The sequence below is a fragment of the Acinonyx jubatus genome, chromosome D1, assembly GCF_027475565.1.
Source record: "Acinonyx jubatus isolate Ajub_Pintada_27869175 chromosome D1, VMU_Ajub_asm_v1.0, whole genome shotgun sequence".
Taxonomy (NCBI): Eukaryota; Metazoa; Chordata; class Mammalia; order Carnivora; family Felidae; genus Acinonyx; species Acinonyx jubatus.
Window position 1 is genome coordinate 7,185,496 of NC_069390.1, and position 20,687 is coordinate 7,206,182.

The following is a 20,687-nucleotide window of genomic DNA, read 5'->3' on the forward strand; positions in this document are numbered from 1 at the left end:
CCGGGCTTCGCACTGACCTCTCTTGCCCCCTCCGTCCCACTCCCTTGCAGCCTCCTTCTTTTGTACAGATCTGAGCAGTCTTCCACCCCAAGTGGAGTGTAATGGAAACGCCCATGGTTCACCTAGCCCTGCCCTAACGCTCTGCTCAAGCAACACTAGGCTTATCTATAGTTTTAGGGTTTATATTTAGGTGTGTAATCCGGGCTGATTTAGACTTTGATATGATGTATCCTAAATAGTTATCAGATCCGTCTACTTCTCTCCTGAACCTACGATTCATTCCCTAGTTCCAGCCACCGGCCCCCTGGTGTGTTTTGTTTTGTTGTTTTGTTTTGTTTTAATCTGCACGCGGCCGTTTCCTCTCTTGCCTCCTCCAACCCTGATCTCTGCTCAGGTCATGATCTCACAGTTTGGGGGAAGGAGGCCCACCTGGGGCTCTGCACTGACAGCACAGATGATGAGGATATTCTCTCTCTCTCTCTCTCTCTCTCTCTCTCTCTCCCTCTCTCCCTCTCTCTCTCTCTCTCTCTCTCTCTGTCCCTCCCTCATTCAAGTGCACCTGCTCCCATCTCTCTCTCTCTCTCTCTCTCTCTGCCCCTCCCCCCATTCAAATGCACCTGCTTCCATCTCTCTCTCTCTCTCTCTCTCCCCCTCCCCCTCTCTCAAAAGGAATAAATAAACTTTAAAGAAATGCCTATTGCTCAGTAAAAGAACAGGGCGTCAGGGTGGCTTAGTCAGCTGAGCATCTGACTCTTAATCTCATGGGTTCCTGAGTCTGAGCCCCACATGGGGCTCTGTGCTGACAGGTCAGAGCCTGCTTGGGATTCTCTCTCTCTCCTTCTCTCTCTGCCCTCCCCAAAAAAATAATCTCGTAAAAAAAAAAAAAAAGGAAGCCATTAAAAAAGCTATGTAGTGTAGGATTCCAACTATGTAACATTCTGTAAAAGACAAAACTAGAGATAGTTAAAAAAAGATCAGTGGTTGCCAAGAGTTTGGTGGAGGTGGGGAGGGATAACAGATGAAACTGGGGGCATCTTGAGGGCCTGAAACTTCTGTATGATACTACAATGATAGTTACATGACATTATACCACACAAATGTAGGATATTAACAACAAGAGAAACAATGTAAGGGAGAAAGAGGGGGGTATGTGCCCAATTCTCGGTACTTAAGGAGCCGTTTTTCTGTAAACCAAAAACTGCTCTGAAAAATAGTCTATCTTAAAAAAAAGAAAAAAGTTAAAACCATATATGACCCATTATTCCACTCCTAGGCTTTTACCCAAGAGAAATAAAAGTGTATGTCCAAAGACTCGTGTATGAATATTCATAGCTTTGGTAGGGACGGTCATCAAACGATCTTTCCTTGAGATCTTTTCCTTTGTAGCTGGGCATCCCACTGCACCACTGCTGACATCTATGGTGTCATGAGGGTGACAGCCATCCACACTGCATCCCACAGACGGGGCAATCCCCATGATCTCTTTAGTGGGTTCCAAGTGCTCTAGTTAAAGGTGGGTGCGGTATCTGTCCAGTAACTTGACAATATTATCCAAAGTGATGTTCCCACCGTGCTTCATGTTTTCCTGCTTCTGTCCCTGGGTGGTTTCTTGAGGGGTTTGATGATCAGGGCAGAGGCAGAAGGCACCGCCCGTATGGCGTCCTATCTGTTCACTGTCATCCCCAGCCCTTGCCATCACCAGTTTCTTTTGGTGATGTCGTTACCAATCTTCTTGAGGGACAGACCCTAAGGGGCCCATCTTGGAGGCCCAGGCAGACACGGCACCGGCCTCCCTGCCAGTGCACTTTAGGTATACAGTTTTGATCTCCTGGGGCTCGAATGTAAGCGGCGTGGTGGAGGTGGCTAGTGCCAGATGATTTTGGGACTGGCGACGAAAGTTGCACTGGGGCCTCCTCAGAGCAAGAGAGCTGAAAGCTATTCATAGAAATTGTAATTGTGGCAGCCCAAACTAGAACCAATCAAATGTTCATCCACGCATTGTGAATGCATAAGCAAATTGTGGTATGCATGTACAACAGGATACTACCCAGCAGTAAAGACGAACAAGAGGTGAATCTCAGAATTACAACAAATGTAAGAAGCCAGGCAGTTCATCCTGTGTAATTCCACTTACATGAAAATTCCAGAGAAAGGATGCCAATTGAGTGCCAGAAAGCAGATCAGTGGTTACCTGGAGGCGAGAGTGGGGGCCGGCAGGTAGGAAAGGGTGCAAGGGAAGGATGGACAAGGGGTTCGAGGAAACTTTTTGGGGTGATGGTTACGTTCACTATCTCGATTATGGTAATATGGGTGTATACATGTCAAAATAAAATGTACATTTTAAGTATACGTGGTTTATTGTATGTCAACTAGACCTCAATAAGCTGTTAAAAACACCACCAGGACTTGGAGTGCCTGGCTGGCTCAGTTGGTAGAGGATGTGACTCTTGACCTTGGGGTTGTAAGTTTGAACCCCACGTTGGGTGTAGAGATTACTCAGAAAATAAAAATCTTTTAAAAAATTAGTCTTAAAAACACACACAGACCCACCAATAGGACCTAATTACTGATTAGATCTGGCTCTTGGAACACCGGGAGGGTTCAAAGATAACACTGAACCCTTGATGTGGCTTGACCACTTAAGTGGATTAATGACTCACCAAGCTGGGGAGACAGTGGAAGACCTTTGGGAACAATCCCTCCAAGCAGAGATGCTTGGGGAGGGAACAGCTCTCAGAAGTACAAATTGGGGAGCCACTGGCCACTGGTGCCATCTGAAAGAAGCAGAAGTCGGGGGACAGACGCTTTATTCTGGATACCAAGATACTTCACAAAGATGTCAGTTGTCCTTAAAGTCATCTACAGATTTATCACAATTAATATTCTGATTGGGAGGTGGTTAGAAAAGCTGATTTGAAGGTCACAGGGAGGGGCACCTAGGTGGCTCAGCTGGTTAAGCCTCAGACTCTCGATTTCGGCTCAGGTCATGATCTCCTAGTTCACGGGTTCGAGCCCTGTGTTGGGCTTTGCACTGCTGGCACAGAGCCTGCTCGGGATTCTCTCTCTCCCTCTCTCTCTGCCCCTCCCCACCTCAAAAATAAATTTAAAAACCTTAAAAAAATAAAGTTCATAGGGATTAAATAAGAATAACCAGGAGATTTCCAAAAACAAAGAAAAATCAGGGGAGACTAACTCTGCCAGATATTAAAACACAACAAATCCATGATAATTTAATGTAATTAAAGAGGGGTATTGACACGCATAGATCATTGGAAGACAGAAAAATCTAGAAATAGATCCAAATGCACACAGGAATTTAGTACATAATAAAAGTAACATTTCAAATCTGTTGAGAAAAGTTGAGTTTTTTAATAAAAGGCATTAGGAATATAGGAAGGAATTTTGTATATGATAAAGTCCAGATGAACCCAAGATTTAAAAGGAAAAAATGAAAACAAAAATGTTGCCAGGAGCTAAGGGAGAAGATTCTTTAGTCATGTCAGTGTGGAAAAGGTCTTTTCAACCATGACACAAACCCCAAAAGCCCCCCAAAACTTATTTTACTACATTAAAAAATCTGCACAGCAAAGTCAGTAATGAACTGAAGAAACTACTTACAATTTACATCTTGAAGGGCTATTTTCCCTGCAAACCCTTTTATGTCACTCAGAAACCGAAAACAGGAGAAATGGGAAAAGAACAGGGTAATTCACAGAAAAAAAGACAAATCGCTCTTTTTTTTAAGATTTTTAAATTTTTATTTTTTAATTAAAAACATTTTTTTAATGTTTATTTATTTTTGAGAAAGAGACAGGCAGAGCACAAGCAGGGCAGGGGTGGGTGAGGGCAGAGAGAGAGGGAGACACAGAATCCAAAGCAGGATCCAGGCTCCAAGACATCAGCACAGAGGCCGACACGGGGCTTGAACTCACAAACTGTGAGATCATGACCCGAGCTGAAGTCAGCCGCTTAACCGACCGAGCCACCCAGGCGCCCCAGGAGATAAACAGTTCTTAAAGGTATGACTCTGAATTCACTCAAAAGAAAAATAAATGCAAATTTGAACTTCACCAAGAGATCATTTCCCAAAGATAAAAAGATCTGGTAGGTTACTGACCCGTGAATATTCTGGAAAAGAGCGTTCACATGTATTGCTGGAAGTGGGGATCGATATGGGTACAGCCTCTATAGAGGGACCTCTGGCAAAAACTGTAATGACTATTTTGATGTAGGCTTCGAGCAATTCTAGGAATCCAGAGTACAGATATCTTTTCACTTTTGAATAATGATATCCTTACCCAGTCTTAGTGACTCTGTAGTACTGTTGGGAATAGCAGAACTCTGGAAACAACTTAAATGTCAATTAATAAGGAACAAGTTACATTTTGGTCCATCCATGAAGAGGAATACTATAGAGCTGTCAAAAGGAACATGGATAAGGAACCGTCTTCAAAATATGTGGATAAGCACACACCAGGATGCATGGAATTCTTCCCTTTGAGTTTTTAAAAGGGAGGGGGGCATATATATATATATATTTGGTGTGGCGTCTTTCTTCTGACACCGCTTCTCACATCAAATGTGTTTCTTCCCAGATACCAAATACATGTGACTTTTCCAAACCAATTCTCCAACTCCCCACTGCCAACTAGGTGCTTACAGTTCAGTTCACTTCTGACATAAATTCCCAGTTAGTACAGATCCTGTAGGTTAAGGGTTCAGTCCCACAAGATGCCAGCCACAAATGGGATGCCCAGGTGACCCACACACCTGTCTGGCTTACTACAAATCTGGGGTGCCCACCACCCCCTCCTCAGCTTTGCTGATTTGGTAGAAGACTCACAGACCTCAAGAAAGTGCTTTGTGTACGAGTTGTTTAAAGGATCCAACTCTAGGGGTGCCTGGGTGGCTCAGTCAGTTAAGCATCCGGCTTCAGCTCAAGTCATGATCTCACAGCTTGTGGGTTCGAGCCCCGCATCAGACTCTGTGCTGACAACTCAGAGCCTGGAAACCTGCTTCGGATTCTGTCTCCCTCTTTCTCTGTCACTCCCCCGCTCACGCTGTGTCTGTCTGTCTCTCTCAAAACTAAAATAAACATTAGAAAATTAAAAAAAATAAAGGATACAACCCTGAAGCAGCCAGATAGAAGAGGTGTGTAGGGCAAGGTATGGTGGAGAGGGGGAAAGAGCTTCCTTGGCCTTTCTAGGCGCCCCCACCCCCCCGCCCGGGTACAGTCTCTGTTCATCAACCCAGAAATATTCCAATGTCCAGTCCTCTCCTCTCCTCCACTTCCCACTCTTGACTGGTCTTTCGGATGACCAGCCCCCACTCTGAAGATAAGTGGGGGCCCCACCCTGAGTTGCCTCATTAACACAAATTCAGGTGTGGCCCAAAGGGGCTCACCGTGAATAACAGAAGTCACTCCTATGACTCAGAACATTGTAAGGGTTTTAGTAACTCTGTACCGGGAACCAGGGACTAAGACCAAATATATATACATATTTTTATTACACCACATTTGGTTATGGATGTTTATATTCTTTCTGTGGAAGGACACAAACGACAAGTTTTATAGCTTCCAGGGAGAGGAGCCAGGGGTAGGAGGTGACTCTCGGTTAAGAATTTAAAAGGTACAGGTGAATATATTACTTATTTGAAAAACAAATTAAAAATACTTTGTAGCCCTCGTCTTGGCTTCTAATGGGCTCAACCTCCAGGCTTTCTTACTTCTACACTTTTTGGGAGCCACTCGTAGAGCATGCAAGGTAATGGTGCCCAGACTCCCCTGTTTGACCATGTGGACTCTTCCAGCTTCACTTCCAGCCATTCCCCAAACACACCCTCCCCTCCAGGCTTTCCCTAGGCATTCCCTCTACTAGTAACACCTGGGGCTTCCATCTGAGCTCTGTTCCTTTTTTTTTTTTTTTTGAGTAGGCTTCTGGCCCAGCATGAAGCCCAACTTAGGTTTGAACTCACAATCACTCTGGGATCGAGACCTGAGCCCAGATGGAGTCTGGCCGCTTAACGGACTGAGCCACCCAGGCGCCCCTGAGCTCTGTTCCCGAGACAGCTTGAAACCTTCTGGGATTAATGCAATTCAAACCTCACACAACAGCCATCCCAGAGTAATACCCATTTTGCGGATGAGGCAATGGAAACTAAGGAACATGCCAAGGCCACACAGGAACCTGGGATTTGGATTTAAGCTGTCTGACATCAGAGACCAAGTGCTCGTCTCGACTCTAGACTATCCAAGAATATCCTACCTCCCAATCTCTGTCCCTTCGTGGCCAAACTTGACATTGTTCAAGGCCCAGTTCAAATGCCACCTTCTCTGGAAAGCCTTCTCTGCTCCCTCATTAACAAGTTGACTTTTGGGGATGGGGGTAGATGTATTATAAGAATTACCTTATATGTGATTGCAGCCCAGGGCAGTCACCAAGTGTCATTCCTAAACAGACCAGGCTCTGCAGCCCTGTCTGAGCTAACCACAGAGTACTTCTCCATTTAAGCTTTCTTTTGTCCTACAGGTTCCAGGGTCTTGTAAGGACTGCGTGTATTTTCATCTCATTCAACCCCAGCTACGCTGTGTGTACAGTTCATCATGCATAGGTGATGTTACAGAGGGGAAACTGAGGCTCAGGATGACCGGTCATCAATGGAAAGGAAAACTGTTATTACAGAGCCTCTGCTTGTGAGTCTCAATCACTGATACCTAAAGCTGGCAGACCCCCCCCCCTCCTCCAATTCCCTCCCTACCCCTACCCTGGGTCAAGGAGCCAGGCCAGGGCCTAAGCACAGTCGGTGTCCTGTAGACACGAGTTTATTAGAGGGGCCAGGGTCAGAGTGGGTACAGTTGGGAGGAGGGGACTGGGGGGCCTGGGCAGCACTGCCAGCCTGTGGCCAATAAGACAGAAGGCCGGGGTGGGGGGGGGGCGCCCACAGCCAGTAGGGCTTGGGTCAGCAGACAAGCAGGCGGGCTGCTCTTCACCCTGCAAATATCAGCACCTAGGGCACGGTGGAGGCTTCGGGAGGACTGGGGAGAAAGGTCAGGGAGAGGCTGAGAGAGGAAACCCACCAAGCGCCCACGGTTAGGAGGTGGCAGAGCTGGGACGCGCGCCCAGGCCTGCTGGACCCCAGGCCCTGTGCCCCTACTTCCCATTCTGTTGGGCCCCACATCTGCCTCCCGAGCTCCCAAGCCCACCCCCAGCTCCTGTCCCCAACTCACTGTGGAGAGTGTAGGTGCCCGGCTCCAGCTGCAGTTGGGGGGGCAGGATGATGAGGAAGCCCCCCACCAAGGGGTCTTCGGCCACTGAGAGACAAGCTTGGGAGGGAGGGCAATGGCACTCAGGGTTTGGGGAAGGGCACTTGGATAAGACAGGCAAGGGGCGGGGCTGGTGGCTGCAGAGGCCGTGGGCAGGGAGCAAGCCACAGAGGGAACAGTGAGGAGGCGAGAGGCCGGGGCCTCCAGGCAGGGGCACCCGGGCCTTTGGGCAGCCCCTCTGAGCTCCACCGTGGTGGGGACGCCGCTCTCGAGTCCAGGCCCAATGGGACGGCTCCTTGGCCATGACCTGGCATGAGGAGAGCGGGTAGTCAATGGGGGTGGGAGGTCCGGCCTTGTTCCCCCACCCCAGGATGGCGGCGGGGCCTCACCTCCTCACAGCACTGGCGGCTCACCATGGCCCGGAAGCCCATCCGGGCCCACAGCTTATCCCTCTGGTGCAGGAAGTCTGCCACCTGACGACGCCAATCTTTTCCCAGGGCCCACAGAAAAATCACACATTTAGGGTCCTCCAGATCCTCCTCCATGTCATTTGCAAGAAACCTGGCCTCGGAAGCAGGGGGCGGAAAGCAGAAGTAAGCATCTGCCCTGCCCCCTCCCACAACTCCTAGCAAGGGTCCCCACCTCCTGCCCTGGGCACTCACAGCGCCAAGAACAAGTTGCTGTGGGTGTACTCGCTGAGCTTCAGGTTGGCACGCCGGAAGTAGACCAGCACCATGGCCAGGAGATACTGCAGACACAGAGGGGGGCAGAGGTGACAGGCACCCGGACAGTGGGCCGTGAGGGGCTTTGCACCCAAGGAAGCCGTGGTGCAGGTTAGAGAACCCAGGGGAAGTAGTGGGGTGAAAACAAGGATTTAGGGGCGCCCGGGGGGCTCCGCCGGTTAAGCATCTGACTCTTGATTTCAGCTCAGGTCACGATCTCACGGTCTCCTGGGTTCAAGCCCCGCGTCAGGCTCTGGCCTGACAGTGCGGAGCCTGCTTGGGATTCTCTCTCTCCCCTTCTCTCTCTCTGCCCCTCCCCTGCTCACGCTGTCTCTGTCTCTCTCAAAAATAAATAGACTTAAAAATAATTTAAAAAACAACACAAAACAAGGATTTAAAAGGGAGGTGCTCCCTCCATCAGACCGGGAGACTCAGTGAAATAGCAGCATTCAAGCCTCTTGTGACTGGGCTTCTACTCCGTGTCACCTCACCTTATCTGAAATCTGGAAACAGGGATCTCTGGAAAGGAATTCCTGCAGGAAACTGTGCTCTGGAGTAGAGAAGAGAAATGATGGACTGGGGTTACCACACCCCCACACAAGCCAAGAGTGGCACCCCAGAGCCCAAGCCTCCACCCAACCCACTTGCTGACATGCCCCCCCCCCCCTTCTCTCTGGGGTCACCTGGGAAGGGAAGGGACAGAGATTTCAGATGCCTGCCCTGGGCAGGTCCCACCTCTCACACTGGCTCACACTGGGTCTCCCCAAGTCCCCCAGCAACCCCCCCCCCCCAGCACTCCCACCCCGGGAACTCACCCAGAAGGCTGAGGAAGGCCTGGAGCTCCTGGTGCGGGCGCGGGCAGAGAGACACGCTGCCCCCACCCTGACGGCTCCAGCCCCCCAGCTTCACCTGGGTGGCAACCACGGGGAAAGTGGCAAAGTCTTGAGTGTCGCTCATTTCATGGGGGTGGGGGCGGGTAGGGCGCGGTGGGGCAGGATGGCCTGTGGAGAAAGTAGCCTCGGGACTCCGCCCCGACCCCCTTGCCCCCCACACGTCGAGGGGGTCGAGGGTGGCCAGACAGGGGGCCTCCAGAAGATGGAGAGTCGGGCGTGGAGATGGGGGTGGGGGCGGCGCTCGGAGCAGGCAGAAACTGGGGTACGCGTGGGCTGGGGAGGCCAGAAATGCAGCCGACTTGCTGCAGCTCTCGCACCGCGTCCCAGCCCCCCCCCCACCCCCCCCAGGCCAGGCCAGAGAGCAAGAATGGGAGCGAGAGGCACCTCTGGCGCCGCTGAGCGCTAAACCCCAGAAGATGGGTACACCCCAATACCCCTTTTGCAAACACAGGACCCGAAGCGGGCAAGACTCGCGGCTACTTAACTGTGGGGCCTGTCTGACCCCCCCAAAGCCGAAGAGTTTAATTGCTCCCCAACTCCCAACTACCCCTTCACCCCACACCAAAGTGGCATACCTGGAAGGACCACCAACCCCTTTCTTCGTGAAGAGGAAACTGAGGCCCGGGAGTGGGGGGGGGTGCCTTTAGAGCAAGTTGAGCGGGGGGCACCTCAAACGTTTCAAGCTACGGGGAGAGACGCCAACTACGGGGTTCAGAAGGTGCGGCCCGGCACCCCGTGGCCAACCTGGGGGCCTCCACCTAGGCTCCCACAAGCAGCCCAGCCTCCTCCAAAAGGCCTTACCTGAGCTACGGCATTACCTACAGCATAACTCCCGGCGCAGAGCGGCTGTATTTATAGAGCCCCGGCGCTGCCCCGCCCTCGCAGCCCTCCGCCAATCAGGCCCCTTCCTGGGAAGGGGGCGGGGCTTCGAGGCATCACCGCTCACCTCTGCCTGGAGTCAGCTCGGTCTCCACATTCGCCTCCCAGCTGCGGCTCCCCGGGTAAGGGCTTCTCCAAAGCTGCACCACCTTCAAGAGGGGTAAAGGCAGGCCGGCGGGACCCCAGGGCCTGCATGGCGACACGGCCCCCTCCCCACCTCTTTATAAAGGTGGAGCCAAGGTGCAGGGCCCGGAAATGAGGCCTGGGCCCCGTTCACTGATTGCGCCTTGCTGGGGCAGGGTCGCTGGCTGTGTGTGTGTTTGTTTCAGATCCAGGAATCTCAAAAACCTCGGAGCTAGAGAAGAGAGTGTCCTGGCACGAGAATTCCCAGAGTCCACATCCCCTTCCCAAGATCCTTTAGCGGCTGGGGGAGCCGGGCCTGTGGCTCCAAGCCTGGAGAGGAGGCCTTTGCCAAAGACAGTCAAGCCCTCTCCTCGCCCCTACCTGCCCTTAAGATTTTCGTCTTCACCGCTTCATTTACTCCCTCTCCAACCCTATGGGACAGTCAGCACCTGCATTTCTTTCCACATTTGACGGGTGACGCTCCCAATTTTTTTTTTTTATTGTGGTAAAATATACATAATGAGAATTGCCTCCTTAGCCATGCTTAAGTTCAGTAGTTTAAAAAAAATTTTTTTTAAATCTTTATTTATTTTTGAGAGAGAGGGAGAGACAGAGTGCAAGCGGGGAAGGAACAGAGAGAGAGGGAGACACAGAATCCGAAGCAGGCTCCAGGCTCCGAGCTGTCAGCACAGAGCCCGACGCGGGGCTCAAACTCACCAACTGCGAGATCATGACCTGAGCGGAAGTCGGACGCTCAACCGACTGAGCCGCCCCAGCGCCCCTTAAGTTCAGTAGTTTTAAGTACATTCCTAGTGTGCAACCATCACCACCATCCATTTGCAAAACTGGACGCCTTTACCTGTTAAACAGTAACTCCCTGTTTCCCTTCCATGGTCCATGGCAACCACCATTTTACTTCTGCGTCTGTGAAGTCAACTACTCTAGGGACCTCATGCAGGTGGAATCACACAGGGGTTGGCTTTTTTTGGGATGCCCTTACTTCACTTAGCATGTCTGCAAGGTTCATCCACGCCCTACCATGTGTCAGGATGTCCTTCCTTTTTACGGCTGAATAATATTCCATTTTGTGTATAGACCACAGTTTGCTTATCCCTTTATCCATCGATGGATCAAGGCCCGCCTCAAGCTCTGTGCTGACAGCACGTAGCCTACTTGGGATTCTCTCTCTCCCTCTCTTTCTGCCCTTCCTCTGCTTCTCCCCCTCTCAAAATAAACAAATAAACCTAAAAATAATAGAATAAAAAATAAAATACATATTTTAATAGAAACGGAGGCCAGAAAGAAGCTGAATCGTTTATGCTCCAAGTCCCAAGTGGGCTCAAGTCACGGGACCAACACACCTGCCCCTGGGAAGTAGGTCTTGTGGTTCCCGTTGCCATTTCTCAGATGGTAAACTGAGGCTCAGGGCCTCGACCTCTGACATTTAAATGAAAGATGAAGGGAATGTGGCTGGGCCACATGGGTGGTGAGTACTGGACCAGGTTTGGAGCTCAGGTCCCAGGACCTCAGATGCAGGCTCCTTCCTGTGACCCAGCTGCTTGTCACTGGTTGGACACCCAGCAGTCGTCTCTGCTTTTGCTCCCAGGCTCAGGCTTCGGCCCTGGCTGCCAGTGTGAATTTTCATTCCTAGGGACTGCCCCTCCTGCTCTGTGTCCCCCAGGCACTGTTGGTTTCTGAGTCGCTTAATCTCTTGATCTCTCTGCTGTCTTTCAATCTCTCCGAGTTTCTGGGTATCTGGATGTTTTGGGGTCTCTTGGCCTCAGGCCCCACGTTGAAGCATAAGGCAGGGAGCCTGGCTGTCTGGTCTAGAGCCTGACATGGAGGAGGTGTTCAGAATGAATGAATGAATCAATGAATGAATGACTCCCCCAGGCCAGCTGTAGTTTTGACCCCTCCCCCTCAGTAGGTTGGTAGAAAAAAGCTTGCGGGTGTGCTTCAGGCCCATCCCTTCGGTGACAGCCTTGGGCATCTGACACTCCACACTGGGGAGAATTTTTTTTTTTCACTTTTTATGTTGAAAGAATTTAGACTCGCACAGATGTTGCTTAAGAGGTAAGGAAAGTGGCGTCTTTGTCTGGTTTTGGAATCAAGGTAATGCTGGCCTCAGAGAAGGAGTTTGGAAGTTTTCCTTCCATTTCTATTTTTTGGAAGAGCTTCAAAAGAATGGGTGTTAACTCTTCTTTAAATGTTTGGTAGGTTTCCCCTGGAAGGCCATCCGGTCCTGGACTTTTGTTTGTTGGGAGACTTTTTTTTTTTAATTTGTTTAACGTTCATTCGTTTTTGAGAGACAGAGAGAGACAGAGCATGAGTGGAGAAGGAGCAGAGAGAGGGAGACACAGAATCTGAAACAGGCTCCAGGCTCTGAGCTGTCAGCACACAGCCCGACACGGGGCTCGAACTCACAAAGTGTGAGATCCTGACCTGAGCCGAAGTCTGACGCTCAACCGACTGAGCCACCCAGGTGCCCCTGTTGGGAGACTTTTGATTACTGGTTCAATTTCTTTACTGGTTATGGGTCTGTTCAATTTTCCTATCTCTTCCTGTTTCAGTTTTGGTAGTTTATACGTTTCTAGGCATCTGTCCATTTCTTCCAGATTTCCCATTTTATTGGCACATCATTGCTCCTAATGTTCTCTTATTATTGTTTTTATTTCTGCTGTGTTGGTTGTGATCTCTCCTCTTTCATTCGTGTTTGTGCCCCCTTCACCCAGCTTCCCCCAAGGGTAACATCTTGCATAACCAGAGAGCAGTTAGAACCAGGAAACTGACGTTGGCACAACAAAACTCTACATATTATTCGGATTTCATCAGTGTTTACAAACGCTCCCTTTTTGATTTTTTTTTTTTTTTTTTTTTTTTTTTTTTAGGTGCTTGAGACCCATCCAGGTTGTTGCACGTATCAACGGTTCCTTCCTTTTTATTCCCAAACGTTTCTATTACCATCTAGTATTCCACTGTATGGAATGGGTGATCTCCAGTATGGGCCATTACAAATGAAGCTGCTATGAACATCGATAGGGATTTATGTACGGGATTTTACACGGACACAGGTTTTTATGTCTGTAGGGTAACCACCTAGGAGGAGTCCTGTGCTAAATGTATGTTTAACTTTATGAGAGACTGCCAAGCTGTTTTTCAGAGTGGCCGTTTTTCAGAGACAGTTTTGGAATAACCAATCTTCTTTTTTAGTCCGTTGTTGTTGTTGTTGTTGTTGTTGTTGTTGTTGTTGTTTTGGGCACCCCTTCTACCCTTCTAGTTATTTCCACCTGTAAATGAACATGCACCTTCTTCACCATTTTTTTTAGTACTCGGACGTCATCCACATATAAACTTTTGATCGTTGGGTTTCGAGGCGACAGATTTTAATTAAACAGTCTTCACTGGAACTCTTTGTATAATGTGTTACATACTTCTGCGTCTTTCTTATTCGGTTTCCTTAGTTGCGTGGTTGTGATTCGCATTTCCCTGATGGCTGATGATATTGAACATCTTTTCGTGCGCTTATTTTCTGTCGTGGACTGAACTGCTGACCCCAAAAGATGTGTTGAGGTCACCCCCCTCCCCGCCACCACCGTTTCCTGTGAATGGGATGTAATTTGGAAATAGGGTCTCTGCAGATGTAATCAAGTTAAGATGAGGTCATAGGTGATTAGGGTATGTCCTAGTCCGGTATGACTGGTGTCCTTAGAAGAAGAGAAGAGACACAGACGGGCACACAGAGGAGCACATCAGGTGAAGACCGACGCTCAGAGGGCAGACACCCAGGTCACAACAGGGGCAGAGATTGTTGTGGTGGCAGGCCAGAGAACATCAGAGATGGCCTGCACCCACCAGAGAGGCAGCATGGCCCCTCAACACCTTGACTTTGGGCTTCTAGCCTCCAGCACTGTGAGAGATGAGATGTATCTTCGAAGCCCCCCGGGTTGTGGTACTTTGTTACACGGCAGCCCCGGGACACTTTTGCATCCATGCGTCTTCTCGGGCGAAGTGTCTGTTCCAGTCTGTTGCCTGTTTGTTAATTGGATGATTTGTTTTCTTACTGTCGAGTTTATTTTTATTTAATGTTTATTTATTGATGGGGGGGGTGCACGAGTGTGGGAGAGGCAGGGAGGGAAGGAGAGAGAGAATCCCAAACAGGATCCACGCTGTCACGTAGATCCCAACACGGGGCTTGAACTCATGAACCCATGAGATCGTGACCTGAGCCAAAGTCAAGAGCTGGACGCTTAACCAACTGAGCCGCCCAGGCGCCCCTCTTACTGTCGAGTTTAGAGAGTTCTTTACATATTCTAGATCCAAGCTTTGGTCAGATATATGATTTGGAAATATTCTCTCCCAAACTATAGCTCATCTTTTCCCCTCTCTGGACATTATCTTTCACAGAGGAGATTTTTCATTGTGATGATGTTCAGTTATCGATTTTTTAAAAATAGATTGTGGGATTTCAAAGGTAGGGATTTTCCCATTCAAGGGCCTCAAGAAGCCCCAGAGAGAGACCAAAAAAAAAAAAAAAAAAAAAAAAAGCCAAAGAGGAGAGGCAGCCAAGGGTAGACCCCTGGAGAAGAAAGAGCCAGAGGCTGGCGGCTGAAGCTGCCCTGGGTAGACCTGTAGGGGGCTGGCTTGGATGGAGACACAGGCCTGGGGGCTGGGGGGCAGGGGCGGGCAGGGATAGGAGGAGGGGGGAGCTGGACATGAGCCCCGAGTGCGCATGCCCAGAGGGTTACCGTGGATCCAAGAGGCAGAGGACAGCCAAACTTCCAGGCCTGGTTCTGGGCCCCTTGCCTTGGCACCTGCTTCCCGATTTGCTCCCTGAATTGCTTTATTTATTCCACCAGCTGTAAATCCTTCCAGAGGCTCCAAAGATTCTTCCCGGCCCTGACACTCCTCCAAATCCACACTTGTACCCCTGGCTGCCTCTCGGACATCTCTGCTTGTTTTCTCCTCATCTGCCCCCATGAACCTGTCCCTTCCTCCGTTTCCCCATCTACTTACCAATAGTTGTTTAAAATTAACATAGCAACAGGGGCGTTGGGGTGGCTCCGTTGGCAAAGCATCTGACTCTTGCTGTCCACTCGCGTCGTGATTTCACACTTTGTGAATTCAAGCCCCACACTGGGCTCAGCCCTGATGGTGCGGAGCCTGCTTGGGATTCTGTCTCTCCTTCTCTCCGCCCCTCCCTCGCTTGTGCGTGCTCTCTCTCTCCCTCTCCCTCAAAACAAATAAATAAACTTTAAAATTAAATTCAATTAACAGAGCAACAGCAAAAAACTGGAGGTCATTGCTTTTCACTTTTTTATGCTTTCTTTATTCTATTTATTTATGTAATATTTTATTGCAGCACAGCAGCCGCATAGAAAAGTGCACAGAACAGAAATGAGTAGCTGGATGAATTTTCAGAACACGCCTGTGTAGCCAGCGGCCCATGTGCCCTGCTTGGTCTCTGGTGTCCCCTCCCTCTCTGTTTCCCCCAGGACGAATCACCATTCTGGAGTCTATCCTCATAGGTTAGTTTTTAGTCTCGCCTGCTTTTAACTTTATGTAAATGGGAAGCACACAGTAGGTCTACTTTGGGGTAAGGACCCCCCCCCCCCCAAGCTGCTTCTTCATTCCCCTTGCTGGGCAGTGTTCTCTCGGGTGAGAATTTGGAAGGACTTCTACTTTCTTTCTCACCCCCAACATCCATTTCATCACTGTATCTTATGGATTCTAGCTCAAAAATCTCTCCCTAATTCATGCCCACCTCTCCTCTCCACTGCCTTCCTGGGCATCAGCTCCAGCATGACTACCCCAGTGGTCCACTGGACAGTCTCTGACGTCCTGTGCTTTGGACCCTCTCTACAGCTGCAATGATCTTTTAAAAATAGTCCTTTTGGGGTGGCTGGGTGGGGTGGCTCAGTCAGTCAGGCGTCTGACTTCAGCTCAGGTCATGATCTCACGGTTTGTGGTTTGAGCCCCGCACTGGGCTCTGTGCTGACGGCTCGGAGCCTGGAGCCTGCTTCGGATTCTGTGTCTCCCTCTCTCTCTGCCCCTCCCCCTCTCACATTCTGTCTGTCTGTCTCTCTCAAAAATAAACATTTAAAAAACTGAAAAGAAAATAGTCCTTTTAACAAAATACAAACTCCTTAACTGTGGTCCTTATAGGATCACTGTCTGCAATCGTCTCACTTCCTTGTTACTTCTCACTAGGTCACTGCCTTCAGATCAGGGACCCTGTCGGCCTCATCTGTCCCCAAACTTCCAGCTCTGACTCAGAGCCTACTGTGTAAGCACTCTGTTCGTATTCACTGGATGAATAGATGGCTTACCAGGCCCTGCCACCCTGCACATCTGGCCTTGCTCCTCTCTCCAACCAATCCCTGGCCCTGCCCCTCCAAGCGCCCTTCAGGGAGACCAGCTTCTGTCAATTCTTCGGTCAACTCTGTCCCTCCACTGCTTGCCCCAGGGCCTTTATACATGCTAGTCCCTCCCAATAAGACAGGCGTCCTTCCTCTGGGACAATTCTACTCCCTACCCCATCTGATATTTACCCAGGTTGCTTGCTTCAACTAATGGAATTTGAACAGAGATGGTTTGTGCCACATCTGAGCAGAAGCTGTAAGAGCCCCAGGATGATTCTGCCCTTGCTCTCTTCCATCTGCACTGGGCAGCCTCTCCAGCCCGGAGTCGGGAATAAAGAAGACACGAAATGGATCCAAAGTCAAACTCACAAAGGGCATGCAATTTACGCAAGAGATAAACTTTTGTTTTTGAAAGCCACCAAGATTTTTGGAGTTGCATTGGATCTCTCTTTGCGGCTGTGACAAACTGCCACAAATTTAGCAGCTTAAAGCAATACAAATCTATTACCTTACAGTTCTGGAGGTCAGAAGTCCAAAGTGCGTCTCGCTGTGCTAAAGTCAAGGTGTCAGGAAGGTCCCATGCCTTGTGCAGGTGGCCGGCGTTCCTTGATGCTCAGCCTCCCTCTTCCACCTTCAAAGACAGCAGCAGAGAGAACATCTCTAACTCTGACTCCACTTCCACTTTTAAGGACCCTTATGATTACATCGGGCCCACCCGATGTAATCCAGAATAGTTAATCCAGAATAGTCTCTCCAGCTCAAGATCCTAGACTTAATCCCATCTGCAAAGTACCTTTTTTTTCCCCTAAGTTTTTATTTATGGGGTGCCGGGGTGGCTCCGTGGGTTAAGCATCTGACTTTGGCTCAGGTCATGATCTTGCGGTTCGTGAGTTCAAGCCCTGCATCGAGCTGTCTGCTGTCAGCACAGAGCCTGCTTCGGACCTTCCACCTCTCTCTCTCTCTCTCTCTCTCTCTCTCTGCCCCTCCCCAGCTTGCACACGCTCTCTCTCTCTCTCTCTCTCTCTCTCTCTCAAAAATAAAAATTTAAAAAAATTTTAAGAAGTAATAAAATTTTTATTTATTTGTAGAGAGAGAGAAAGTCGGGGAGAAGCAGAGAGAGAGGGAGAGAGAACCCCAAGCAGGCTCTGCGCGCTGTTAGCACAGAGCCTGACTCTGGGCTTCAGACTCAAACTGTGAGATCATGACCTAAGCCAAAGTCAGACGCTTAACCACCCAGGCGCCCCTGCAAGGTACCTTTTGTCACGTAAGGAAAATGGTCACAGTTGCCAGGAATTGGGATGTGGACATCTCTGAGAGGGCATTATTCTGCCTACCGCACTTATCACAGCGTAATTTACACTATGTTAACTAATCTACTATTTATAAAATAGTATATCAGCACTGCATGCTATTTATACAAGATACACATAAAACAGAAGGATATAAAGGGTTTGGAAGCACAAGGATAGGGGAAAAATCAAGCAAATGCTAAAAGAAAGCTAGAGTAGCTACGTTAGTATCAGAAAAAAAATAAATTTCAGGTTAAAAGCATTACTTGACAGAAAGAGGGTGCTTGCATCATGATTTTCAAAATATATAGCAATTTTAAGTTTATTTACTCTTAAAAATAAAGTCCACAAGCCATAAAGGTATGTAAGTATATACATAGTAGATAGAACCACAAGGGAAAACAAATAGCAATAAAGCAATAAAAGTATGTAAATTTATATATATAACATATACACATAACATATATATATCAATGGATAGAACCACAAGGAAAAACAGACAAATCACAGTTGTAGATTTGATGGCGTGTGCAGGCAAAAAATTTAGCAAAGCTATAAGAGATACTAAGAAAGTGGTTAATGAATTTGACCTAGTGGACAAATAGGGAGCGGTGCACCTAAATGCAGAAAAGCATACGCAGAACATTTTCCAATAAATTAATTGATTAAATTCTAGACCAGAATGCACCTCAACTAATTTCAAAGTACTCAGATCATTGTGGTTTTTGGCCACAGTGCCATTAAGTTAAACATCACCAATAAACAGATAAATAGAAAAAAAAAAATTGGACACTAAGAAACGTTTCATGACACTTCCGGGCTAAGGGAAAAACACACACACACACAACAAAAGTTAGAAAATAGGTTATAGGTTTGTGTTGTTTTAGACTGCAATCATAATGAAAATATCACATATCAAAGTTGGGCGACACAGCTAATAATTCTCAGAGAGGAAGTTATGACCTCAAACGCAAATATTGGAACGTAAGAAAGGGTGAAAGCTAATGAACAAAACTCTGTCTTAAAAAGTCACAAAACAAAAGGGGGGGAAATTCGGGGTAGCTGAGGACCACAGCAGCTGCCTGGATCCCCATTTCTCAGTGTTTCCTCCCCAAACAAATCAGAATAACAAGAGTGGGGATTAAAACTCTGCTGAAACCACAACCTCAGCATAACTTGAAAGTAGAGAGTGTCCAAACTTGAAAATAACTGTAAATAATAAGAAAGCCCGCCCAATCACAGCACGGACCCCACCCCGCCGGCCACCAAGCTCCTCGCGCGCGGGCAGAGAAACCAGGGACAAGGTGTTGGCAACAGGGCCCAAGGTTGATCCAGAAACTCCGCCGCTAAGATGTTCTGCCACAGTCTGAAAATGCTGGGAGAATGTCCTGGGAGGTCAGAGCTTACACTACCGGGAAGGAATTTAAAAGTGGATGGGATTTGGTGGGGGGGGGGGGGGGGTGTCAGTCTTTAAAACGCATAGGTTCTGGGGCGCCCCACTGGCTCAGTTGATGGAACCGGACCCTATCTGTGGGTCATCAGCTCAAGCGCCACGTTGAGCATAAAACTTACTTAAAAAAATAAAAAAGGGGGCGCCTGGCTGGCTCAGTCGGGTAAGCCTCCCACTTCAGCTCAGGTCATGATCTCTCCGTTGGGGAGTTCAGGCCCCACTGGAGTTCAGGCCCCACTGGAGTTCAGGCCCCACTACGGCTCTGCTCCGACAGCTCGGAGCCCGGAGCCTGCTTCGGATTCTGTGTCTCCCTCTTTCTCTGCCCCACCCCACTCACGCTCTGTCTCTGTCTCTCTCTCAAAAATAAATAAAATAAAATAAAATAGGTTCTGGGAGAAGGAAAAAAAGGCGAAAATGAGCAAGGGGTGTCCTTGAGCAACTGGGTGGTGGAGGGGGTAAAAAACAAAAGGGGAAAATTCAGGGTCTTACAATGCAAAAAGGGAAAAGTTGGAGGCCACAAGCCCCTCCCCCCACCAAACAAATGAAAATCCACTCAACTGTGGACTTTGCTATATTGACAGGAGAGAGTGCTGTTGAACTAGGAATCTTGTAAAACACTCAATACCACAAAAATGAAAAGGAAGATCATTAACAGATCTGTATGGAGCTATTATTAAAAACCAAAACAAGGTGGGGGGCACCTGGCCGACTCGGGAGAGCACGGGACTCTTGATCTCAGGGTCACGAGTTCAAGCCCCACATTGGGTTCAGAGCCTACTTAAATAGGGGCACTTAGGTAGCTCAGTTGGTTAAGCGATGGACTCCTGCTCAGTCATGATCTCACTGTTCATGAGTTCAAGACCCACATCGGGCTCGCTGCTGTCATCGCAGAGCCCGCTTCTGATCCTCCATACCCATCTCCCTCTCTCTCTGCCCCTCCCCTGCTCATTCACACACTCTCTCTCTCTCAAAATAAATAAACTTTTTAATTCATTAATTAAAAGAACCCCAAATCAGAAAATGAAACACATCAACTGAGGAAACTCCCCCCCCAAGAAGAAACAACCATGAATCCAAAGAAACAAAATATTCAAAACAACAACAAACAAACCCTAATCACGCTCCAGTTGCAAAGAAATCATCGGTAAGTTCGATAAAGTAGAAATGCCAACAGTATTCTCTGAGCACGACACAATAAAATGAGAAATTATTCATAAACACAAAACCAAAAGTAATTTGGGGAAAACAAACCGGAATACAAAGTTCTAAAAAGTACCAATAATGAAAATACTACCTAGCAGTGTGGGGCAGAGGTTCTGCCCAGGCGGAAGGGCAGGCTGTGAGGGTGAAGAGCTCCAGGGGTGCATGGGTGGCTCAGTTGGTTGAGCTTCAGACTCTTGATTTCAGCTCAAGGTCGTGGGATGGAGCCCTGGGTGGGGCTCTGTGCTGAGGTGGAGACTGCTTAAGAATCTCTCCCTCCCTCTCTCTCTCTCTCTCTCTCTCTGTGCCTCTCCTCCATTTGCTATTTCTCTCTCTAAAATAAAAAATAAAATAGAGGGTGCCTGAGTGGCTAAGTTGGTTCAGCGTCTGACTTCAGCTCAGGTCATGATCTCACGGTTCATGGGTTCGAGCCCCTCGTCGGGCTCTGTGCTGACAGCTCGGAGCCTGGAGCCTGCTTCGGATTCTGCCTCTCCCTCTCCCTGCCCCT

At 48.7% G+C, this 20,687-nt stretch overlaps 1 protein-coding gene across 5 annotated transcripts; it reads right to left on the reverse strand.

The window, feature by feature from the left end:
* Positions 1 to 1,035: 1,035 nt before the first annotated feature.
* On the reverse strand, positions 1,036 to 16,238 carry SPDYC (speedy/RINGO cell cycle regulator family member C). 5 transcript variants are annotated; one of them, XR_008290262.1, is made up of 8 exons: positions 9,826 to 16,238; positions 8,802 to 8,987; positions 8,478 to 8,536; positions 7,927 to 8,012; positions 7,654 to 7,825; positions 7,229 to 7,571; positions 2,661 to 2,774; positions 1,036 to 1,935 (listed from the first exon to the last, which is right to left on the reverse strand). XR_008290262.1 is itself a non-coding variant. In XM_053202951.1 (7 exons), the coding sequence occupies exons 2-7, from the start codon at positions 8,941 to 8,943 to the stop codon at positions 2,734 to 2,736; spliced, it is 843 nt and encodes a 280-aa protein (XP_053058926.1). In that variant the 5' UTR covers positions 8,944 to 8,987; positions 9,826 to 16,238; the 3' UTR covers positions 1,036 to 2,733. The 5 variants fall into 5 exon arrangements, 4 of the variants coding, with proteins under 4 accessions (XP_053058926.1, XP_026901234.1, XP_053058924.1 ...); XM_053202951.1 differs by having other exon boundaries at positions 1,036 to 2,774; XM_027045433.2 differs by lacking the exons at positions 1,036 to 1,935; positions 2,661 to 2,774 and adding an exon at positions 6,797 to 7,036.
* Between the last annotated feature and the right edge of the window lie 4,449 nt (positions 16,239 to 20,687).